Below are 27,071 nucleotides of genomic sequence, written 5' to 3' on the forward strand. Positions count from 1 at the left end.
TTATTTTACCAAATTGAACCACTTATTAAGAGATATTGAACCATTTGGTGGAACTGATAAATTAACTTACATAATATTAAGCAGTCACTACATAAATAACTTTTGTTGGTGAATTTTAATATGTGGGCTTTTCAAAATTTTTTTGCCATCTGACCTTTTAGAATGTCTAACTAATGTATTTAAATTTTCAGTTTATCTTTATTAGAAGAATTTGACTGTAGCTGTAATGAACTGGAGTCTCTACCTTCTACTATTGGCTACCTTCACAGTCTTCGAACATTAGCAGTTGATGAGAACTTCCTTCCAGAATTGCCCAGAGAAGTGAGGAATAAATTTGTTTCTATTAATTAATTTTTAATGACTCTGTTTTGGATATAAATTTTAACAGGTGCATTAGCAGCATAGCTTCATGAGTTGAGCTGTGAATGTATATAGGAGTTATATATTTGTTAATCATTCTTTTTAAAATAACAAGGGATAAGTTCTTATATTTGACCAAGGAAATGCATTTGACTTAAACATTGCTTGCCAAAAATTGTAATAAAATAAATTCATGTAAACAATTTATATATTTTGCTTTTATGAACAGTTTTTAAATAAATTTGGAGGTAATTATGTTTCCATTTCTAAGTGAAAGTTTTAGTGTAAATAAGTTTTTTAAAGTATCATGCTGCATAATATTATTTTAACTTCACAATACACCAAAGGGGTTCATTAGCATTCATCTCCAAACGGGACTTTGATTTATTCATGTCAAGAAAAAACTGTGAAGTATATTTTAAATTTAACATTTTCTATTAAATGCTTTCATAATCAGGAGCAGTAATCCATATATCATTGTCTTAGAAACAAAAGTTATAAATAAAAACAAAAGTACCATTGTAATGTGAAGTTAAACTAATTTTGCAAAGGAAATGTCAATAAGACTTCATGTTTGAGTATACATGATCTTTTATAAACAATATTATTAGTGCTTATTTGGATAGACAAAAAAGGGATTTATGAAAACAATGAAGCTGACAAATATTCTAATCATAAAATTTAAAGGAAAATTATTCCTTTGTAACATGTATAAGAATATGAGATATACATTGCCTTAATATCTAAAGGAATATATTATATAATATATTTTAAACATATTTTAAAGATACAATAAAAAATTAAACAATGCACATATTGAGTCTTAGAAGTGATAAGGAAATCTATAAATCAATCAGATCACTTTATAAATTATAAATATTAATATAGAATAGTTTACACTGTGATCCTTTACTTTTTTTGTTACCTATAGATTGGAAGCTGTAAGAATGTAACAGTCATGTCTCTACGCTCCAATAAGCTGGAATTTCTTCCTGAAGAGATTGGACAGATGCAGAAACTAAGAGTCTTAAATCTGAGTGACAACAGGTATTTTTGAAACATTTCACAATCTCATTGTTTTCTAAAATCAAATTATTCCTTTTTATTAATAATTTCGGAAAATTTTCCTATGTCTTATGAAATATATGGGGTGCAAATATTTATATAAATATGAAAATATTCAATTAGAAAATAGCAGAAGCTAAATTATTTTTAAACTGATATTTCAAAAATTATATGCCAAAACCCTCCCATATGCAGAAAGCATAATATTATGAAGACACAGAAAATAATTATAATAAAAATCTATAAAATTTGATAATAAAAATATGTGCATAGGTATGTATGTACGCACATATGTGTTTTCATATATACATTTATGTCTCCAGTAAATTAACTGAGCTATTTGTATACTGTCCACACCACCAAAACACTGGTAAGAATAATGCCAAGAACCTAATACTAAAAAGTCATGTTTTGTGCATTATAGTAAGGACAACCAAATGGTTATTTAGCCATGTTCAGAATGGAAAAGAAAGAATAGGTTCTCTTCTTGTGACTAAAGTGTTAAATTGATGAACAGGCAGAAAGAAAAGGTGAAAATGCAATTCATCTTTATCTCTACCACAAATGTTCTCAAATAGGAAACTACAAAAATCAATATTGACTAAAAATAACTACTAAAAAGATAAAGTGGTGATGGAATAGAACAGACTACTTGAACTCTGTGTTTTCATTAAGTTTCAGTCAGACAAATGATAATATGAGAAGCTGAGACTGCAACAAAACTATCAAAGATTAGCTTTTATAGAATCATGGAGAATGTTTAGATTCTAAAGTTTCAGTAAGTGTGGGAGTTGTTATTTGTTAGTCTGTCTGAGGGGAAAAAAAAATAATAATGCACTTAGTAGCTCAATAATTGGAAAAGGAAATTGCAACCCACTCCAGTATTCTTGCCTAGAGAATCCCGTGGACAGAGGAGCCTGGTGGGCTGCTGTCCATGGGGTCGCACAGAGTCAGACACGACTGAAGCAACTTTTTAGCATGCATGCATGCATTGGAGAAGGAAATGGCAACCCACTCCAGTATTCTTGCCTGGAGAATCACAGGAATAGAGGAGTCTGGTGGGCTGCCATCTATGGGGTTGCACAGAGTCAGACACGACTGAAGCGACTTAGCAGCAGCAGCTCAATAATATTTTCATGTAAAGAATTAAACATTTTTTAAAAGCTTTGGAATTTTATTTTTAAAATCAAGGTGACCAAGAAGCTTCATAACTTGCTGCAACAAGAGTAATTCATTTCAAATCAACCCATTTCTTGTTTTGACTCTTTGATAGGACAGTGAAGGAGATGCATTAAATATTGTGTTCAACTTTCAGTAAGACATTTTTCAGAATTTTCTAATTATATTCTTGTGAACAATATTATAAATACGGTCATAGAGATATCATAGGAAGATGGGTTCCAGTGGGTTCAGTTACAGTCCCCAGTGGAACCAAGTTCCATTACTGTCAAACTGGAGGAAGAGTTTTCATGATGAGCTGGAAGTTTTTCCTGAATTCTTGGTCCACTCAAATTTTATACATGAATAATTCACACAATATGGAAAATATGCTTATAAAATATTTAAGTGACCCATAGTTAGGACTACTAATGTGATTATTTATCCAACAAATATAGCCTATGTGAGTGCTTACCATAGGACAGTACATTGCTAAAAGCTATTACAAAAGATATTAATAAGACATTGAGAATCTCATAATACTAGGAATTTAAGTACTTCATCAAGTCAGAAATATAAGCTAATCTATCTGCTAATACAGTGATTGGAGCATAATATAGAACCAAACGAATATTTTAAATTGATGAATTAATCACTGAATTTTTTTTAATTTTGGAGAGTATAGTCGCTTTACAATGTCGTGCAATAAATGAATCTTAACCTGAGATTAAAATCAATATTCAGTCAAAGCTGAGGTAAAAGTTGAATATCACTATCAGAGAATAAACTGCTTGAATAAAAGATTAAATATTATTTAATATTTAAAATATCTAAAAGTCATGATTATTTAAAAGTTATTTTAAAAGTCATGTTATTTAAAAGTCATGATGACTCCAATTTTATATTCTCAATACAATAAATTTTAGAAGTTTGTCATTACAGTTAAGAAACAATGATTCATTTATACTATCAACTATAGGATTGCTCCTGTGGTCAATTTACTGGACAGTTACAATACTAAATAAAGCCTCACCTTCAATGGTGGTGAAAGTGATGGTGGTGAAAAAAAAATACGGGTAACATCTTCTCTGACAGTTTCTTTCCATATTCTACTTTTATGATTTGCCTGGTGATTTATCATGGATATTGTAAATGATTCTGGAGAGTTATCCCCTCGTGTAATTTTAATGTGGCAGAATTGATATTTTACTTTCAATTCATCTCCACATGATGTAAAAACTTCTCATAGCATCTTACTTTATAATTTCCAACTTAAACTAAATAACCAAAATTAGAAATAGCTTTTATGAACAGTTTGGTTAAATGTTATAAATGCTAGTATAATATTATATTAAAAAATAATTATAATATAATTTGATCTCTTATTCTTTATATTCTTATGTTTTACAAGTACCTATTAGCTCAGCAAGGTCATTATATCCTTCCTAAAATTTCCTAGCCAATGCACACTCTGTTATATGTTTATAGGCTTGTCAATATCTTTTCGTATTTGTTATTTAATAGTGCCTTTGGAGATACAATTAACTGCTTCCAAAATCCTTATTCATTATTGTGACATTTTCCATCTCTGTTATCAAAATATATTTATTCATCATTTGGTTGATAGAATTCCAACATATTAAAGATTTAACAGAAATTTTCATTCCAAGTCCTATCTAAAATGTTTGTCTGTATTCAAAAGTGAACATGCAGAAAGTAACAATAAATTCACTGGTGTGCCTTGTTTGCATTATTCACTGTGCTGACTAGCTACGATGATAATTCATGTAATAACAATATATTGATCATCCACAATTCAGGTATATCTTATTTATGTTGAAGTAGGCAATTGGTGATTTGACCCTCCACAGGCTGAAGCCAAAGCTTAATGGATAATTTTGATTGAATACAATTTCACATACCTTAAAATGCTATTTTTAAAGATTGCCTCTTTGAATATCTATTAAATATCTATTAAATGATGTATACAGGGTGGAAGAACAAAAGGACACACTTTCAAGAATCAATATAAAATTCAGAGCTGTAAATTCATTTAGTAATAAGATGGAAATGGCTCTTGCCCTCATAGAGTCTAGAGTTTCAAAGAGATATTAAACAGTAACCCTAAAAAAAAAACTACAAAAATAAATATTGTAATTTCAAACTGAGATATGTCCATGAAGTAAAAGTGCTTTGAGACTAGATTGGGGAAAGAAATTTAAGTGAGGAGTCAAGAAAAGCTTCTTTCAGAAACTGGCATTTCAGCTGACTAGAGAATCTGTGGAATTTTAGTTAAGTGAAGTATGGAAGAAAGAGTATTCCAGGCAGAGAAAGGAGCTTGTCTATTCCTGGGAGTAGGCTGATTGAAGGCCAGTGGCACTAACAGGGCTGTCAGGAAAAGAATAGCAAAGAAGCCGTGCAGAGGTTTGAGGGGACCAGAGGTTTGAGGGGACCAGACCTTAGAGGGTCTGACGAGGCATGGTAACAATTTGGGGTTTTATTCTATCATTTGAAGAGTTGTAGACTCAAGGTTTTCACTTTTAAATGATTCCTCAGGCTACTCAGTGGAGAAAGAAGTAAAGAGAAGAATGAAATAAATAAGTTATAGTATTCTAAATACCCCTTCATTAAATGATCTTTATCCATCTTCACCCATGCTATTAGAAATTTCTTGTTTTTGCAGATTGAAGAATTTACCATTCTCATTTACCAAACTGAAGGAGCTTGCAGCTTTGTGGCTTTCTGACAATCAGGTAACATTTTTTTATTACCTGATTTATTTTGTTTATTAAAATGAACTATAATTGAAATGTTGAATTACTAATTTATTCTCAATAGATACCTTTCACAATTACTACAAAATATAGATTCTTTATCCCCTGGAGGAGAGATTTTTATAAGGGTAGCAACTCAAATAAGTATTCCATTGCTATGGACAAACAGTACTATAATTCTCATCCCTTTAAAATACTTCAATTTAGTATCTACTTCTTTCTCAGAAATCTAATACACAAAATGATCATTTTTCTAGGTGATACATACATCTCCTTAGAGGATGTAATTTAATTATACCTCTGAAGGTAAAGAATAAGAAATCATTACTGCAATCCCCATAAGAGGGAGTTACTATCTGTCGTGTTCCTTTTTTCCCATGCTTTAATTAATATCAACTTAATTCTAAAAAATATATTCAAAAATATTGTGATACCTTTTGTTGCTCTTATCAATATTTTCTGTGAAATTGCTATGATGTTAATACTTACACTTATGAAATTAGATTATAATTGAATCAGTAATTGAGTGTTAATGAATAATTTTATTAACTGGAAAATAAAAATAGTCGAAGGCATCTAATTTGCCACCACAAACTAGTGATAGACCATTTTGACATACTTTGGGTTTTTTTGGCTTCTTTCTTGTAATCTTAAAATTTTTAAATATCCTGCCCCAAAATATAAATTACCAAATGAAAACAAATCATCTTGGATTCAGTTTGTTATGATTATTTTCTGAGCATAAAAGTGACATTACCAGTAAATGAATTGTTCAGACATAAGTATTGGGCAATTTTTGTAAAAAAATTAAATCTCTGCAAAATGTTATGTAAGTGTGAGAATAATGTTTATATTCCTACAGTCATTACAGCACTTTCTTCCCTTCTACTAAGTAAAAAATTATATTGTCATTCAAATTCAAGTCATCAATGAACTGTAGATTTTTCAAATCATCAATATATCATTATAAAGTAAATCATTTCTGAAATCAATACAAACTATGCTAATGGACCAGTCTTTTCTACAGTCTTACACTGTAAAAAAAATCCCATAATATCAGGATTTATATTCTTGTGGAAGAATGAACAGAACAATGGCTGCATCATTTAACTTTTATTTAGAACAGTGATTTAATGGGTTTCTAACTCAGTTTCATGAGACAAGTTGGCATCCTAAATTGCCATTGTACTTCACTCTTAATAAATGTCATGAAATAAGTGTAAACTATTAAACAATATGATTATTCTCAATGTTTATATATTGTATTTAAAATCAAAGTTTTAAAAATCTTCAAAAATTGTATTTCTGAGATAAAATTAATGTATAGAATTAAATATTATTATCCATAGGTAAATTCTTTGTGATATATCAGATACAAAGACAGTTGCTTATGTATATGTAGACTCTGTCTTTGGTTACAAAAATCTCTTTAAATGCTTATGTTTTAACTTAATTGAATTCATAGATGATCTTGTATAGTATGAACTTAATAGCAAGTTCCATTTGCCTTTTTAAGTCAACAGTTAATGAACATTTAGAACTATACCAAAAGTTTAATTAGTTGAAACAGTTTGACACATTTTGGTATCTTCAAGGTAAAAAAAAAGGTATCATTCAATAAAGATGAATAGGTTCTGAAAAAGAATATAATAAAGACAAAGAAAATCTCACTATAAAACCCTTATAATTTCAAAATATTCCTCTACAGTATCTTATTTTATTTTATTTTTTTTTGTTATTTTTTCCTTACTTTTCTTTTAATTGTTCATTCAACACAGTGAGGCCAGACTGCTGACCTTTATCTTATATAAAAGAAATATTCTTTATATTTTTAATATTATTAATCTAATTTATCTCCTTTGCTTCCAGTCCAAAGCCCTTATCCCTTTACAAACTGAAGCCCATCCAGAAACAAAGCAAAGAGTATTGACTAACTACATGTTTCCCCAGCAACCTCGTGGTGATGAAGGTAAACATAGAAATTTCTCCTATACTTGTATGATTATGGATAAAAGGGATTAATTTTATTCTAACTCTGACCAATACTAGCACATGGGTATGCCACATAAATCATTTGGGAGCTAACTCCAAGCACAAATCTTATCTTCAATACTATAATATTTTATTAATAAGTGAAATTTCAAAAACATAACTCTTCCTCTTTATATTTATCATGAAAATAACATTGACTTTTAGGAGCAATATCTTATCTTGGTGAATTGAGAGGCACAAGACTTCTTAACCAAACATTCAGTTCAGTTCAGTCGCTCAATCATGTTAGACTATTTGTGACCCCATAGACTGCAGCATGCCAGGCCTCCCTGTCCATCACCAACTCTTGGAGTTTACTCAAACTTATGTCATTTGAGTCCATGATGCCATCCAACCATCTCATACTCTGTTGTCCCCTTCTCCTTTTACCTTCAATCTTTCCCAGCATCAGAGTCTTTTCCAGTGAGTCAGTTCTTCACATCAGGTGGCCAAAGTATGGGAGCTTCAGCATCAGTCCTTCCAATGAATATTCAGGACTGATTTCCTTTCGGATGGACTGGTTGGATCTCCTTGCAGTCCAAGGGACACCAAGAGTCTTCTCCAACACCGCAGTTCAAAAGCATCAATTCTTCAGCGCTCAGCTTTCTTTACAGTCCAACTCTCACATCCACACATGACTACTGGAAAAACCATAACCTTGACTAGACAGACCTTTGTTGGCAAAGTAATGTCTCTGCTTTTTATATGCTGTCTAGGTTGGTCATAACTTCCCTTCCAAGGAGTAAGCGTCTTTTAATTTCATGGCTGCAATCACCATCTGCAGTTACTTTGGATCCCAGAAAAATAAAATTTGTCTCTGCTTCCACTGTTTCCCCATCTACTGCCATGAAGTGATGGGACCAGATGCCATGATCTTAGTTTTCTGAATGTTGAGTTTTAAGCCAACTTTTTCACTCTCCTCTTTCACTTTCATCAAGAGGCTCTTTAGTTCTTCGCTTTCTGCCAGAAGAGTGGTGTCATCTGCATATCCTAAGTTATTGATATTTCTCCTGGCAATCTTGATTCCAGCTTGTACTTTATCCAGCCCAGCGTTTTTCATGATGTACTCCGTATATAAGTTAAATAAGCAGGGTGACAATATACAGCCTTGACGTACTCCTTTCCCAATTTGGATCCAGTCTGTTGTTCCATGTCCAGTTCTAACTGTCGCTTCCTGACCTGCATATAGATTTCTCAGGAGGCAGGTCAGGTGGTCTGGTATTCCCATCTCTTTCAGAATTTTCCACAGTTTATTGTAATCCACACAGTCAAAGGCTCTAGGCATATAAAATCAATAAAGCAGAAATAGATGTTTTTCTGGAACTCTCTTGCTTTTTCAATGATCCAATGGATGTTGGCAATTTAATTTCTGGTTCCTCTGCCTTTTCTAAAACCAGCTTGAACATCTGGACGTCCATAGTTCACATACTATTGAAGCCAAGCTTGGAAAATTTTGAGCATTACTTTGCTAGCATATGAGATAAGTGCAATTCTGTGGTAGTTTGAGCTTTCTTTGGCATTGCCTTTCTTTGGAATTGGAATGAAAACTGAACTTTTCCAGTCCTGTGGCCACTGTTGAGTTTTCCAAATTTGCTGGCATTTTCACAGCATCATCTTTTAGGATTTGAAATAGTCTACTGAAATTCCATCACCTCCACTAGCTTTGTTTGTAGTGATGCTTCCTAATGCCCTCTTGACTTTGCCTTCCAGGATGTCTGGCTCTAGGTGAGTGATCATACCATCATGATTATCTGGGTCATGAAGATCTTTTTTGTATACTTCTTCTGTGTATTCTTGCCACCTCTTCTTAATATCTTCTGCTTCCGTTAGGTCCATACCACTTCTGTCCTTTAATGAGCCCATCTTGGCATGAAATTTTCCTGATAGAGTAGACAGTGTCTGTCTTGAATCTATTTCTCACTTCCACTGTTTAATCATAAGGGTTTTGACTTAGGTCATACCTGAATGGTCTAGTGGTTTTCCCTACTTTCTTCAATTTGCATCTGAATTTTGCAATAAGGAGTTCATGATCTGAGCCACAGTCAACTCCTGGTCTTGTTTTTGCTGACTATAGAGCTTCTCCATTGTTGGATGCAAAGAATATAATCAATCTGATTTCAGTGTTGACCATCTGCTGATGTCCATGTGTAGAGTCTTCTCTTGTATTGTTGCAAAAGGGGTTTTGCTATGACCAGTGCATTCTCTTGGCAAAACTCTGTTAGCGTTTGCCCTGCTTCATTTTGTACTCCAAGGCCAAACTTGCCTGTTATTCCAGGTATCTCTTGACTTCCTACTTTTGCATTCCAGTCCCCTATGATGAAAAGGACATCTTTTTTGGGTGTTCATTGCAGAAGGTCTTGTATGTCTTTATAGAATCATTCAACTTCAGCTTCTTCAGCATTACTGGTCAGGGCATAGACTTGGATTACTGCGATATTGAGAAGTTTGCCTTAGAAATGACCAGAGATCATTCTGCCATTTTTGAAATTGCATCCAAGTACTGCATTTTGGACTCTTTTGTTGACTATGATGGCTACTCCATTTCTTCTAAGGGATTCTCACCCACAGTAGTACATATAATGGTAATCCAAGTTAAATTCACCCATTCCAGTCCATCTTAGTTCACTGATTCCTAGAATGTTCATGTTCACTCTTGCCATCTCCTGTTTGACCACTTCCAATTTGCCTTGATTCATGGACCTAACGTTGAAAGAGCAAACTCACTTTAATCCACCCAAGGGTTAAATCCACTCAACCCATTTAAAAGATCAATTTTTAAAAGAAATTATTTGCTCATGAAGTTCTTAGTTACAGAATAATTACAATAAATGTTGTTAGGTTTTTTTTTTTACTTAAAAAGGAAAATGAATCATTTGTGGATATTTTTCTTCAAATTTTGATCTACAGAAGTAGGGAAAGGAAAGCTTGTTTCATATGTATTTTTCAGGCTTCAGTAAAAGTGATCTTTTAGAATTTATGAAAGAAAATCCACTATGTTTACATTGGTTATAAGAAGAATCTTAAGTAAAGATTATGTTTTATTCATGCAATTTTACTTACATTTCTTTTTTTAATATCCCTAGATTAACAGAATATTTCATTTTGAAAGGATATAGGAGAAAATGAAAAGTTTCTCATATTTGCCAGTTATTTCTGAGATCTAGCCTCAAAGATTAAGTCCTTAATTTGTTCCAGGGAGTGAGTGAGGTTAGACCTAGTTAGGTAAGATGGGATGTTAAGAAATTAGCCTAATTTGTTTGTTTTGTTTTCCTTTGAGGAGAGCAGAGCTGGTAACAGGAAAGTTTTCTTGAACTTTAAGCAAGTCACTTTTTTCACTTTTCATGTGGAAAACCAACTCTCAGAACTCCTTGCAGTAAAGTTTTATATATAATAAAGTTCATGCATTGGGAAAGAATTTAGCCTAAATTAAGTGCTTTTATTGGATGTGAATTTGAGCAAACTCTGGGAGACAGTGGAAGACAGAGGAGCCTGATGTGCTATAGTGCGTGGAGTCACAAAGAGTAGGATATGACAGCGACTGAACAAAAGTGCTTTTATTGCCTTTTAATGTGAACTTCACAATTAATGTTGCAAAGAAGATATTACCATTAACCAGCATGTAAATTAAAGATTGAGAAGCCATTTCTTTTCCCTGTTAATTTGAGACATATTTAAACTAATTGAGACTCAAATGTTAAAGACTTCATTTCCACATGTTTTTACCTAGCACCACTACATTGCCCCGCAACCAGACACACAAAACTACAACAAAAAAGTTTGAAATCTTGGACCATTTATTGCAAAGCAGCGTTACATAGTATCTTTTATAACACCCTAATACAGATTACTGATTACATTTATGGACTCTGTAGTCACAGGACATCCTCCATTGGCCATGGAGAAGCTGCACAACTTTGAACAAGTCTCTCAAAATTCAGCAATAGTTTTCTCATTATTAAATTGAGGATTGATTATATTAGTACTACCATTATGCTGTTTTGCAAATTAAAGGAGATAATAGTTTAAAATACTTAATCTATCCCTCTCTTTTATCATATGTTATGTCCATTCTCTACATTGGAAAACTTCTCAACCCCAATATATAATTAATGTACACTTAGCAAAGCTGAATTTGGGTTAAGATGTCAAAAGTCTATATAACAAATATCAAGATAATTTTTCCTTTTTTTTTCTTTCCTTCTTTCTTTACTTGATCTTTCTTTCTATCCCTTTATTTTTTTTTCTTTTTTATTTTTGTACTTGTTTTTAGTACCTATCACTATTTTTTTTGCATAGTATACTAAGTTCTATTAAATAACAATTTATGTAAAAAAAAAAACAAAACAGTAACACTTTGGAATCTAACTGTAGATTTCCAGTCAGACAGTGACAGCTTTAACCCCACACTATGGGAAGAACAGAGACAACAACGCATGACTGTTGCCTTTGAATTTGAAGAAAAAAAGGAAGATGACGAAAATGCTGGGAAAGTTAAGGTGAACCTTTTAATTTTTGTTTCCTCTTTCTTCTCATTATTTTTGTTTGTTCATTGTTATTATTCAGATAGACTTTGGGACTCACTGACTGACCTCTGCTAGAGAAGGTCAGATACATCTTCAAGTCTCATGGCGGTACTTTTCCTTGTAGCAGGATGTGATTTTGGAAGCACTGCTGTGCTTCAGAATGAGGCAAACATCCTGACTGAGCAAATTTCATAAACCACCCCATCTTACAGAATAGCAACATGAGAGATTCAAGCTGAGAGAAAGCAAAAAACAAAACCAACAAAAAGTCGGGTAATGGGCTTCACCTAATACCTTGCTACTACATCTTTGAAACACTGAAATGCTTTTTTTAACCACTGAGCAAGGCAGGGCATCATTCAGACTGTGTGAAGTCAAAATCCACATATACGAAAGAGCCAGTGCATTGATATATTACATTGCATTAAAATTTTGGAAGGATTCTACGTCTCTGGAATGTTTGAGAAGACGTTATGAATTTTCTTAAGCGTGAGAACAAGTTTTTCATTTAAACTTAGGTGAGTGCCTAATAGCAGGTAGTATCCCTTAAGGAAAATTACTTAAAATTTTTCACCTAAAGCATATTTTAAAAAATCCTTTATTGGCACTAATCTAAGTAACAAGGTCAGAATTTTAAAATCTATATTTTTCCATTATATAAATTAGAAAGTGTCAGAATTTATATGAATTATATTAACATCAGGTCTTCATCTTATCATCATGGCAACATCTTGAATCTCTCATCACTTTTATATTATTTTTGCACTTTTTCCATCATGGGTACTAACAGCGCTCACCCTTGGTGACTAATTACCTAAGTAATTGTATATGCATCCTATTAATAGATCTGGATTGTGTGACATGTTCTTCTCTGTCTCCTCCTTCCCACATTTTCTAAACTTTTGTCTTGAACCAGCACACCCTAGAACCTTACTGTAATTGACAAAGCCTACCTGTATCATCGTGAAGAACTCAAAATAGATTCCCAAATCAAAATAACAATTGTGTTAAAGATTTGGGCTTAAAAAAAATGTTTCTGAATGGTTGATTAGTGCTGTCTAATAACCAAAGAGACATTTTTAACTAAAACAAGAAAAAAGACCTTTAGAACATTTCAGTTCTTCTTGTAAGGATTTTATATGTTAAATCCGGAACCAATGGATGATGCATTCTATCCTGGACCTCTGATTCATTCTTTTACTTCATTGAATGTCAAAAACTACATAATTCTTCCTTAAAAAAAGAAAAAAACTTAATTCAAAGGCTCTAAGAAGAAAAGAGTACACTAAATATACTTTGGTATATGTGTCATGAAAGCATAAAATATAGTAAATTCAAACAGACATTTAGCAGCCCTGTTTGTGTGTTATGTGATCAGGTTTGATTATAATGAGAGTAGGCTCATTATACTTTAGAGTACATTTTCTCTATGTTTACTTATATTTGATTTATTTTATATATTGGGGAAATAATACATGTTTCCAAAATCTCAGACTACCTGGTTTTGACTAATTTGAGTATTTCCAATGCTATTGGTTATTGGACAAATTAGAATACATGCAAACGTCTAAATAAATCATTATGGAAGCATGATGAACGGAATATGCTGAATCTTACATGAAATTATACTTTTCTGGCTCATTACATATACATTAAATTTAGCACCATTTTCATTTTACCTTTAATTTACATAAAATTTTAAAAGGAACTGCTAACCTATGGCATTAACTTCCAAATGGACTAGAGTATAATGCCCTACTTATAGTGTGCTTAGTGTAGTATGAATGCTGCTTTGTGTGAAGAAATTGAGACCCTTTGGTTTCGTGTGACACTGGTACTGTTTGATCACACAGAGTTAAAACTAATTTTCTGATGGTTGTTTTAAATGCATTACCCAGAATGAAAAAAAAAAAAGAATCAAGAATAGAAAAATGATAAAGTGAAAGTTTTGCTACAGTGCTCCTCTTTCTCCCAGAAAATGGAGATTCCTTCTCCCACAGGATCACTCCTGCCAAGCCCCCTGGGAAAGGGGCCAGCGTGGGATTACTCTCCAACCTGCCAGACTGTCTGGCGATTGCTGCACACCATGGGCCAGGTGTGATCAGCAGATCCAAGAAATGCCTGTCCCCCAGAATGACCCACAGCTGGCATGGGGTTGTATAAGTGGCCTCCAGCAGGAAAGGAGCATGTGCACTCCATTGCCAGTTGCAGCACAATCTACCACTCTTCCCTCTCTAAGTGGCAGACAGGTAGGCCTAGGTGTTTGGGGTAGGAGAATCCCCTATGTAGAAGCAACCTTGGAACAGTGGTTTATGGGGTATGTTCTGCATGATGTGGGGTAGAAATGTTGATCATCTAGAAACTCTTCAATTGCCAGTGTTTGATCCCAATTTAACTTTTGTCCATTGACATTGGCAATGGGGAGGGAAGAACTGAGTCAGAGGGGGAGGGAACATGAGTATGAGATGCCTACTGGTGGGATAGCTGGCATGGTTTTTGAGTTGGGTACTTCAGTTTTGTTTGTTTTTATTTTCAAGGTTTTTCTCTTAAAGTGTGGGAATACCAATAGTTGGGCAGAATGTTGATGACACTACTGATGCAATCTAAATTGTCCCCAGACATACACACATTTTTCTGTAATATCAATTCTAGGAGAGACTGAATAACTAAAGCTAGATTCTTAAAACAGCATGAGATTGCAATTGAAATTTGCTGAGAGTGGATTTGGAGCACAAAGATGGACATCTATTGAAAAGCATCAATTTCCCTTTAATTTGAAGGCACAGATAATGAGAATTCCTGTAAGAGAAGATTGGCCTGGGAATTCTGGCAAATAGGACTTCCTTATCTCAGTAGGTGGGGTGTTTAAGAGTTTAATGAAAAAGAAAATCTTAATGGGATGTAGAAGAGCACTATTTTTTATAAACTTTATCACCCACATATAGTGGACTAGATTCTTATTCTGTGGCTTATATTCTTTCTACAATATAAGGCAAGCTGAGAATCCTAACTGAAACTACTATAGGTTTCCTTTCTATAAAATGTTCCAATTAATTCCTAGAATAAGATATTTAAAAGAACTAACAACCAAAGCATTAACTATTATTTCTCTTACTGGAATTTACAGTCAAATCAAATTATATTTTAATCATTACATAAGAAAAGCATACCTCTATGTGAATTCATGATATCATTTCTAAATCCCTTACTGTTAACATTAATTCTTCAATTGCCAAATCTTTGGGAGTCTCCAACATCTTGCAGCTACTATTTGCATTTACTGCACTTTTCTTAAGGTCTAAGATATACAGAATGTTGTGAAACACTTCTATTTTTCAAAATTAAGATAAAATAACATGTCAGTAAAAATCTTGCATTTTAATAAAATGTATATGTAAAATGAGCAAATACTTTATGGTGAGTGATAAAGACAATATTTTATTAAGAACATAACTGACAAATTTTTACCACCTATTACATATGTCCCATATTAGAATAAGGGAATATTTATAACTTATATATTTATAAATATAAAGAAACTACTTTTTTATTTGAACTTTACTGAACTATAAATATAATTGTATTTATGATCATGTTTATTCATTTCAGAACCACATCACACATGAGTTGGAAAATAGGCAAAACAATCTGTAAAAGGGTATAAAATATGCTTTTAGAGAGGTTATCAACATAACAGAATTATAAAATACTGTTTTCATTTTTAATATATTAACTTCATGTTTTATACATTGACATTATCTTAATTCAATAAAATTCACATTTTAGATTTACACTATTTCTTCCACAAGATTGTACAATATGTGCTGCACCTATACCAGAGAATAGCTCTGAGTCAAGTAACACTTGTGAAGCATAAGCTTTGGAGTCAAAAACCTGAGCTTGAATCTGGGCATTGATACCTAAAACATTCAAATTACACCATCTCAACCCCTGTTTTCCTTCTGTAAAATGGGAGCAAATACTACAATGGGTTATGAAATGTAATTTATTATAGATTTTAATTGTTATTAATTATGACTATTATTTATATTTAAATCTGGTAAATAATGTTTTATTATTTATATAAAATAATAACTAATAATAAATTATGTATCCATGTAAAACACTTTGCATAGTGCCTGGCACATGGCAGATATTGAATAAATGATATTGGTGCATACAACTTGAAAAAGATCCAGTTAGATATTACAGTTAGACATATATATAATAGATCTAAATTGCCAAAAGACTCCAGATTTTAAAAATACCTAAGTAGAATCTGATATTAGAAATAGTATCTAGTCTCTGCATAGAAATTGTATATTTTCAAAGAACTTTCACACTTATCTTATTTGAGTTATGAATTAACTCTAAATATTATCATTGCATCTACTTATTTTACACAAATAGAAACTGGTCAGATTTGTGGCTTTATAGCTAGTTGGGGGTAAAATTTAGGTCTTCCAGTCAATTCTGCTGGTAGACTAGCAAATGGGAAGCAAGGACCTTATTGTATAGATGGAACAATTCCAGATTTCATGATTTTCCACAATTTGGAGAGGAGCCTCTTTAAGGAAAAGAATATAAAATAACCATGTAAATACATAAGTAGGGCCCCTTATAAGGCTTTGAAAGAGCCCATGAAGGTGATATACCCTAAAACTTAAACTTCTTTAGCTTCATGGCAAATCTACTGTATTTCCACATTTAAATATTTTTACAGAGATAAAGTACCCAAATATATTCAGTGATGTGACCAAATATAACATTAACTTGCTTATAAAATAACCAGAAAGTTTCAGCACCATGGCCATAAGAAAACAGTCATCTAATCGTGTCAGCAGAGACACAACATCTTCAAAAATTAGATTACATTATTCAATGAAGTATTTAATTCAATTAAGAAAGAACATGTCCCATCCCATTTTTTGCCTTTGATTCAATTTAGAAATGTAATTTTACATTGAAGATATTTTAAGATGTGTAGAATTTTAATTTAATGCCCTATTTGAAAATTACTTTTCATTCATATACCGCCACTTATTAAAAATTAAAAGGTGTTCTTAATTGGTATACTAGGCATATCATTTTACAATTTAAATTTTATAAATGTAGTTTTTTGACTTTTAGTCCTCTGATATCAAGTATTTTTAAACAAGTTCAATAATATAATTTAAAACTCAGATTGAATTTGTGATTAATATTTCTAATATCAATTTAAACAGCAGATCCAAGAATGCATGCATCCCAATGGATTTTGTCTAGCATGGCTATCATTCTTTTTGTTTATTTAAGAATGCATTATAAAGTACCCTGAGAAATACTTATATTACACTCTAACAACCTATACGTTTTTTTTGGTAAAGTCTAATTTTTTTCATGGGTTATATTTTTGTAGATTTCTATATATTATTAACTTCATCCTTGTTTCAGCATATTAAGGATTAAATCACATTTCAATGATATTTATACTAACAAAATTGTCTGTTTTTTTATAAGCTTTCTAAACATTAATTGGAAAAATTAATTTTAGTACTGAAGCGAATGTTAAAAATCATCCAATGATGTCTAATCCCAGTATTTGATATGGATAGTGAGCCACAGGAAAATATACTAGAGTAACAAAGTTGGTGGATTTGCTAAACTGCAGATGAGCAAAAGTGTTTGAATTCATATCTATAACCCGCAGATCTATACCACTATCACAGTTTCTCACATTCCATGCGTTACATAGGTATGGGGGGATGTGTGTGCCCCACCCTTTTTCTCTTTTAATCTCTCATTCCCTCTCTTCTTCCTCTTTCAGCTTCTCTTCCATCTCTGCCCACTTCTAAACCACCCTCACACATATTTTTAATAACACATACTCACCACAGTCACATAAATCATTCCATTTTGTAAAGTTGGTTCTTGCCTGCTTTTAAACCTCCCTCACACACATTTTCCACAACACATACTCACCACAGTCACATAAGTCATTCCATTTTGTAAAGTTGATTCTACTCAGATACAAAAAGACATGGCTATTAGAATAAACCAAGCCAAGTAAATATGCCCCTATTTTTCCTCCTACTCCATTTTAATCAGCCTGGATAATTTATATCTGTGCCATTTTAAATGTGTTTTAAGCACTCTGGCGGTGGAATATTCTATATGTAATGTCTCATATTTTCTCTCTCTAAATTAAATGTGAATAATAATAATTAATATACATATATTCCCTAAAGTGAGATTCATATGCCAAAAATGAATTCAAGAATGGAAATAAATCTCTCAATAAAAAGCAGCCAAAATTTACATATTTACCTAGAATATCTTAGACAAAGTTCCCAATTTTTTTTTCTCTTTATTGTAAGATGTAACCTATAATGTATCTTACTTTCTTGGGGTAAAAACCTCTCTAAAGGTGTTTCTTTAAGTTATTAACAGAGAAGGCAATGGCACCCCACTCCAGTACTCTTGCTTGGAAAATCTCATGGATGGAGGAGCCTGGTAGGCTGCAGTCCACGGGGTCTTGAAGAGTTGGACACGACTGAGCCACTTCACTTTCACTTTTCACTTTCATGCATTGGAGAAGGAAACGGCAACCCACTCCAGTGTTCTTGCCTGGAGAATCCCAGGGACAGGGGAGCCTGGTTGGCTGCCGTCTATGAGGTCACACAGAGTTGGACACAACTGAAGCGACTTAGCAGCAGCAGCAAGTTATTAACAAGAATTAGCTACCTATCTTTTGATGTAACATGCTGATTAACATAGAGCTGAAACATATTTGATGATATTAATAGATACTGTCAACTCCCCATTTTTTTCAATAAGTGATAAATCTACTTGTAAATCTTTTAGAGTCTCATTGCATCACCTGCATTGATATTTCAAAGATATTTCTAATATCAAAATAGTTATTTATAAATAATTAAGATAGTGCAGAGAATAGCCTCTAAAGTATAAATACAGCTGATAGTAACTTGATTAAATTTTTCAGAGATTACCAATCACTTAAGTGTTTGACCTACTGCTATTTCAACCATTTATAGAGTAGGTCTAAACAAGGTAATATCCAAAAATTGTTTTTAATCTAGAAGGGTGACCAGGGGTGGGGAGAAGTCCTAGGAGGCAGAATGTGTAAAGAACACTGTCTTCTACTCTATAGCACGGTTTTTCAGCCAGCTCAACACTCACTATATTGCATTTGATTATACTACTGTGCATAAAATGGAGTAGTTTTGTGAACATGCTTGCTGAAGGTATTTTTATGTTAAATTTCTTTTTATAAACTTCTAGGTTGAAATAAACCTAAAACGATATCCAACTCCTTATCCAGAGGATTTAAAGAATATGGTAAAATCTGTTCAAAATCTGGTGGGTAAACCAAGCCATGGAGTGCGTGTTGAAAATTCAAATCCAACTGCTAACACGGAGCAAACTGTGAAAGAAAAATATGAACACAAGTGGCCTGTAGCCCCAAAGGAGATTACAGTGGAGGTATTTCAAGGTTATTGGTAATTGCCAGTGTGGTTTGGATTTTTTGAAATTACTAAATGACATTTTTTTTAAACTGGGCAGATCTTCATTAAGTGCATTTTTTCCTAATATATAAATAAATCTGTCTACTCTTTTTAACTCTGAGGGTTGCATTTAATAAATGACACCTTCATGGTCTTAAACCGTTAATACAGCTTTGAAAGTTCCAGTACACAGAAGGAATAGTTTACTCACCTGGCTAGTCCTGATCAATAAGTTAAATCATTTTCATGATATTCCTTTGACTATCCCTAACTTTTATTGTATGAGTCATTAGAAAAGTATGAATGAAGTTTTTATTATTATTCTGCAGATCTTAGTAAAATTCTTGATCAGATTAAGGGCCAATTTTTAAAAATATTTTTGTGTTTGGGTTTCACCCTTTATAGAAAACACTACTATAAGCAGCAAAAAAGGGGCAATAGCTTTGAAATTTAGCTTTATGGAATCTAATATGAAGCTTAATTCCTATATTTTAGAATGAATTAGATATTCATCCTTATCAATTTGTGTGGTCTGAAAAGAATTCAACTACATTTATGCCACCTCTGTACTATCTCATCTACTCTTCAATTAATTTTATTATCATCTTTTTATCTTCATTAGAAACATAACTGATATGAGTATATCTAGAAATTCCTATACCTGCTGCTTAAATATCTAGGTTGACAAAACTCTTTTACAAATCTGCATTTCAAAGCATCAGTTTGTTGCACTGATTGAACACCAACTCTACATTTAGCACTGGGCTAAACACTGTGAGAGAAAGAAAAGAAATATAAAATGTATTAATAGTCCCCAAATAATTTAGAGACTAACCAGGTAAACTTAAGACAGATGAAGCAACTAGAGAACATATTATATAAAGTGTGATAACATGATTGGCTGTGTGATGAAGAGTATATTGTACTCTAAGAAACTGGAGACATACACCATCATTGCCAGTCACTTTAAAAGTTACATGAAGTGTTTAAGGTTGAATTCCATGTTCAAGAGTGGGTGACTCTTTTAAAGTCAAAAACAGAGGAAGGCATTCTAGGCAAAGAGAAAAAAAAAATGCGTAAGCAAAAATAAGCATGGTGTGTACATCTGCCAGTTGAAGTCTCAATACAAACCTGCCCCAGAAAAGAGGAATATATATAGCTGGATATCTAGGAAAGAACACTTAGTAAATATTCATTTTTACCATTTTTTATTTTGCCTATAAGAGCCATATTAATGTATTTTTTCATGTCTAAAATATTACAGATATTTTATAATGAAGCAGCAGACTTTTATCTCTAAGATACTGCAATAATATAAAAAGGAGGAAAATTAACAGTGGGTACACAAAAGTACACATACACTTTATATTTAGCTCTCCTGTCATCACATAACTGTAAGGTAATGATAATCCATAAGCTGAATAACTACACCAAAATACATAGATCCTAAAATTGCTTTATGCCTGGATGGGAGAGGTGAGGCAAGGAAAAGGTAGCTTTGATCATGAATTTAATGATAACCTGATAGTAGAGAAAAAATCTTAAAATTGTCCCACAAGGACTTCAAACTTAATAAGTCCAAAAAAAAAAGGTAATGTTTTCATTTCAGACTTACTTCTCCTCTGTATGTCTTGACCTCAGCTGGTACCATTATCTACCAGTTCACTCAAGCTAGACAACTGAGAGGCATTTTGATTTCTTTTTCCTTCTTTCTCCCTTCTCTATGCCCCTTCCAAACAATCACCAACACCTATACATTTTCATGAGTGATTCTCCTAATACTCCTCAGGTCTTGAACTCTGTCCTACATTTCTGTAAAAACTGTTGATTTCTTGGCTTACTTTGTCCCAAGCTCCCTCATTGCCTTGCTTATGATCTTTACAAAACACAAGTCTAATCCTGCCCTCCTTAAAAAACACTACGGTGACTTGGTATTGGCTATCTGAACTTCCTAATTAGCTATAGTAAACAAGCTAAATAAGACTGAAGCTCAGCTTTCAGCTTCCTATTTATTTCTGTGATTTGCCCCACTCTTTCTTAGTCTTCTTATTCTACAAGACTTTTTCTCTTGAAATTTCATTGATATCAACATTTTCCTGAAATCAAGATTCTAGATCTTTCCTCAATTTTTAGACATCCTAGAATGAGAAGATGTTGCTTTCTGTATCATCCTCCCTTTTCAAATTACCACACCCAAGTTAAGGGGCCATACTCCAGTACTCTTGCTTGGAGAATTCTATGGACAGGGGAGCCTGCTTGGGTTATAGTCCAGACACAAGTGAGCAACTAAGCACCCACACCCTCTATCTATTCTACTTTCAGATATAATAAATACAAATAACCAAATGCCTAGCTGGTCAGTGTATATTATGCATTTTTATTTTAAATTTTGCCTGTGTATGCAATTTTTTAATCATCATTATTTAGATCATTCTGAGAATCCCAGGGACGGGGGAGCCTGGTGGGCTGCCGTCTATGGGGTTGCACAGAGTTGGACACGACTGAAGTGACTTAGCAGCAGCAGCAGCCGCCAAGAATGTGGAAGAGGGTATCACACACTACGTGATATATTTATCCATGTTGTTAAATATGGAAAACCACGAAAAAGGCAAATAGAGGTAGGCAGAATCAGAAAACAGAAAGAAAAAACAAGGTAAAAGCAACAGAGAAAAAAGAAGGAAAGATATATCAATATAATTATTGATCACTTTCTATTTGCAACCGTATGTCAATAGTTTTAACCTAAATCTAGACTGAGACTATGGCCAAGAAAGCCATAAGAACAAAGAGGTCAGAGAGACATGAAGGTTCTCCTCTGCCCTGATTTCCCTTTATACATGCCTTGTGAAGATTGCATTTGTTTTCCCCCTAGCATCTTAGTCTGTTAGGACTGCTAAACAGAATACCATAAACTGGGTGACTTAGAAACAGTTTTTAAGGAGCCAGATTTTATTTATATATAAAAATCAAAGCCTAAGAGACTTTAAATTTCAAAGGCTCAAAAGTATCAGTGGTTAGTAAACTGTTATAGCCAAGAAATACCTAACAGTTCTATTTATTATTGTTAGGTCTGAACAACTTAGTAAATATGTATGCCCCATTTAGTGGTTATTTGAGAAACAGTACACAAAACCAACTCAATGGATGTGAGTTTGAGCAAACTCTGAGAGATAGTGAAGGACAGGCAAGCCTGGCGTGTTGTATGTAGTCCATGGGATCGCAAAGAGTCAGACATGACTTAGTGACTGAAAACACACATAAACTGAAAGAAAAAATAATAGTTTTATTTCACTCTTAAATAACCAAAACTACTTACTAATGAAATGTGTGCACCTTTTAGACACCACTTACTGTCTCAAGCCTTGGAATTATATTGGATACCACAATTCTAAATTCTGTTTCACATTGATTTTTGGGTGGCACTTGATTTTTTGATCACAGCAAGCAACAAATACCCAATTCACAAAGACTATTTATCAAAGAATATACAATCGAATTTTGAAATTGAGAGCTACCTAGGGTAGTAGACATAAAGAGAACTATTGTGCATAAATTAATATCACTACTTACTCATGAGAATAAACAAGCCACTTTCATACCTATAAAAATGAAAATTTAGTATTTTTGCATTTCTTAATGTTCTCCTGCTACCTAGTTAATTGAGAATAATAAATTGAATTCAGTTCATTTCCATTGCTCAGTCATTTCTGACTCTTTGCAACCCCATGGACAGGCTTCCTCATCCATCAGCAACTCCCAGAGTTTACTCAAACTCATGTCCATCAAGTCAGTGATGCCATCCAGCCATCTCATCCTCTGTCATCCCTTTCTCCTCCTGCCTTCAATCTTTGCCAGCATCAGGGTCTTTTCCAGTGAGTCAGCACTTCGCATCAGGTGGCCAAAGTATTGACATTTCAGCTTCAACATCAGTCTTTCCAATGAGTCTTCAGGACTGATCTCCTTTCGATGGACTGGTTGGATCTCCTTGCAGTCCAAGGGACTCTCAAGAGTCTTCTCCAACACCACAGTTGAAAAGCATCCATTCTTTGGCGCTCAGCTTTCTTTATAGTCCAGCTCTCACATCTATACATGACTACAGGAAAAACCATACACTTGACTAGACAGACCTTTGTCAGCAAAGTAATGTCTCTGCTTTTTAATATGCTATCTAGGTTGGTCATAGCTTTTCTTCCAAAGAGTAAGTGTCTTTTAATTTCATGGCTGCAGTCACCATCTGCAGTGATTTTGGAGCCCCCAAAAATAAAATCTCTCACTGTTCCCATTGTTTTCCTATCTATTTGCCATGAACTCATGGGACTGGATGCCATGATCTTAGTTTTTTGAATGTTGAGTTTTAAGCCAACTTTTTCAGTCTCATCTTTCACTTTAATCAAGAGGCTCTTTAGTTCTTCTTCACTTTCTGCCATAAGGGTGGTGTCATCTTCATATCTGAGATTATTGATATTTCTCCCAGCAATCTTGATTCCAGCTTGTGCTTCATCCAGCCCAGCATTTCTCATGCTGTACTCTGCATATAAGCTGAATAAGTAGAGTGACAAATATGCAGCCCTAACGTACTCCTTTCCATGTTTGGAACCAGTCTGTTGTTCCATGTCCAGTTCTAACTGTTGCTTCCTGACCTGCATAGATTTCTCAGGAGGCAGGTCAGGTGGTCTGGTATTCCCATCTCTTGCAGAATTTTCCACAGTTTATTGTGATCCACACAGTCAAATGCTCTAGGCATAGTCAATAAAGCAGAAGTAGATGTTTTTCTGGAACTCTCTTGCTTTTTGAATGATCCAATGGATGTTGCCAATTTGATCTCTGGTTCCTCTGCCTTTTCTAAATCCAGCTTGAACATCTGGAAGTTCATGGTTCATTTATTGTTGAATCCTGGCTTGGGGAATTTTGAGCTTTACTTTGCTAGCATGTGAGATGAATGCAATTGTGTGGTAGTTTGAACATTCTTTGGCATTGCCTTTCTTTTGGATTGGAATGAAAACTGACCTTTTCCAGTCCTGTGGCCACTGCTGAGTTTTCCAAATTTGCTACAGAAGTATAAAATCCATTGGTTTTTTTAATGATTATTTGTCATAAAGTTATATTCTTATACCAGTGTTGTTCATTACACTCAGTGAGTGGATTTAGAGTGAAGATTTAGCAGGCTAGATTGATCATGAGAAAACCAGAAATCTTAGGAAGAAGGCATGACATAACCGAAGAAACTGAGATGATCACTTGGAAAACAGTAGGCATTGAGAGATTGGTGGTTAAAATAGGCCCAATTGTGCATTAACTTTGTTAATAATCCAAAAAAAATCTAGTTTGTCAGTGTATACTTTCCGCTTAGAACTCTAAAAGAGTTTACCCCTTAGAACTCTTACATGCTTCTATCTTATATATTATATATAATATTACTTATATATTACTTATCATAATTCAATCCTGTTTTATGAGTTACATCTAACTCTGTAACTAGACTGTAAATCCCCACAGGGCATGGGTGACATTTTGTCTTTCTTTGGAAACTCTGCAGTTCTTCGCACAGTGTGAGACATATAAATAGCTTTCAAAAAATGTTTGAGGGATAAATGGACTCATTTAAATTAGAAAAACAAAACATGGTAGTGCTTACCTCAGAGGTACATATGATTCACTTCTCCTAGCGTGCCACAGTGAACTAGATTCTAGAGTCCCATTATATCTGAGCCAAATAAAGATATTGCCTTCTTGGTTAACCAGTATTAAAATGTTTACTTTCCTTGTCCTGTATTATTATATCTCTCAGGATTCTTTTGTTCATCCAGCTAATGAAATGAGGATTGGGGAACTTCACCCTTCATTAGCTGAGACCCCTCTGTACCCACCCAAACTTGTTCTGCTAGGGAAGGACAAAAAAGGTAACATCGTGAACCTGATGTGGAAAATATGCCACAAATGCATGTGCATGATGAATCACCAGTTGTAAATTATGATACACCATAGTCTATAGAAATATTTTATAAATATGTATTTCTAACATTCATTGGTATGCTATTTTTCATACTTGCTGTTCTGTTTATACTTGTCAATGTTCATAGCATTATAATATTTTTCCCTTTACATTTCAGAATCAACTGATGAGTCTGAAGTTGACAAAACTCACTGTCTGAATAACAGTGTTTCCTCAGGCACTTACTCAGACTACTCACCTTCCCAGGCTTCCTCAGGATCCTCTAACACCCGGGTTAAAGTGGGGTCCTTGCAGACAACAGCTAAAGATGCAGTACATAATTCTTTGTGGGGTAACAGGTGTGTTTAGAATTCCCTCTTTTCTGTCCCCAAATGCTTATTTTCAGCAACTTTTTAAAAAATGGAATCTTCCTAATTTGGGAATTGTGTTCAGCACATGAGTGGCATAGAAGACCTAAGGGGCAGGTAAGCAAATGTAGTCCCGCTGGGATTTCCAAGAGTGGATGAATCCATTTTGTGAAGCAAAACCATTGTTTACGGGAGAGATGGTAAGAGATTAGCAGATTAAGAGGATAGAACCAAAAATAATTAATCAAAAGTAGTGTTTGCATCATTACATAATTGTGACACATTTGGGCATTCACCATCCAAAATGGTGTTAAAAACTAGAGTAAAATGCATGGAAAGCACTAAGTGCCAAGTACAAAGTGAATACTCAATACATTTTTCATCAGCCTCTTCATCATCATCATTTTATCACCACGTGGGAAAGTTAGAATGTAAGTAAAAGTATTAAATCTTTCCAAAATGCCTTCTACTCTATATTACTTTCATTTTTACAGATATTTTAAGATCAAAAGCCATAGAGGGCAATAAAGTGACTCAGAGAAGTAGCATTTTCCCAGTTCTGATTCCTTTGTTTTATAGCTTGTTGCTATATTTCACACTACAAATAGAAAATAAAAATTGTCATATAACATAGATAATCAGTGACTTCCACGCAGATTTTACTGATAATATCAGTACCATTTGCAATATATTCTTTGGTAATTAATGAATGACTATTTCTACTCTTGATGCCCATGATAAAAATTTAACTCCATTTATAAATTTATTATTTGTCATACAAGTTGAGACTGATTTAGGTACTTTTGGAAAATGCCTTCTAAATGTACTTCTTTTTTTTTTTCAGTTAGTGAAAGCACTTAAAAGGCTGTAATAAAAGATACGTAATTTGATATGATTAGTATGCAAATGGTTTAAAATAAATTTAGAAAAATGGGCATCATCTAAAGATACTGTGGTCACTGGAATAAACATACCAATGACCAAAATTCATAATTTAATTTACCTTCTAGAAAAAGATGGAATGCATTCACTGTACAAAGGATTTAATATCTTCCAGTACCTGCCCCTCAAATATATTATTTGAAGACATTGAATTTTTGGATATACCAGAAATTGATAAGAAAGGTACCCTCAACCAATAGTTTGGAAGTGTACTGAATCAGAAATTCCAGAGATGGAGGCCAAGAATCAGATAGTTCTAATTATCAGACAGGTTTCAGGACCATTACTGAAACTCTCTGTATTTCTTCATTCACTCGTTTATTCATTCATTCCTTCATCTGACAAATATGTACTTAAAGTACCTACTATGTGCCAAGCACTATGTTAGGCACGAAGAGGAAAAAAACCTCTGC

At 33.4% G+C, this 27,071-nt stretch overlaps 1 protein-coding gene across 1 annotated transcript in view; it reads left to right on the top strand.

The window, feature by feature from the left end:
• Window positions 1-27,071, top strand: part of LRRC7 (leucine rich repeat containing 7) — a 602,937-nt gene that overhangs the window by 476,578 nt on the left and 99,288 nt on the right. Inside the window, exons 12-20 of the mRNA XM_086390542.1 lie at window positions 192-321; window positions 1,292-1,407; window positions 5,267-5,336; window positions 7,227-7,326; window positions 11,760-11,884; window positions 13,912-14,160; window positions 19,193-19,393; window positions 25,205-25,316; window positions 25,527-25,707. Of these exons, the coding sequence (XP_086246668.1) occupies window positions 192-321; window positions 1,292-1,407; window positions 5,267-5,336; window positions 7,227-7,326; window positions 11,760-11,884; window positions 13,912-14,160; window positions 19,193-19,393; window positions 25,205-25,316; window positions 25,527-25,707 (1,284 nt within the window). The remainder of the gene's footprint in view (window positions 1-191; window positions 322-1,291; window positions 1,408-5,266; window positions 5,337-7,226; window positions 7,327-11,759; window positions 11,885-13,911; window positions 14,161-19,192; window positions 19,394-25,204; window positions 25,317-25,526; window positions 25,708-27,071) is intronic.

This window comes from Bos grunniens, chromosome 3 (genome assembly GCF_055505025.1).
Source record: "Bos grunniens cultivar Pamir isolate PY7600 chromosome 3, Bosgru_T2T1.0, whole genome shotgun sequence".
NCBI lineage: Eukaryota > Metazoa > Chordata > Mammalia > Artiodactyla > Bovidae > Bos > Bos grunniens.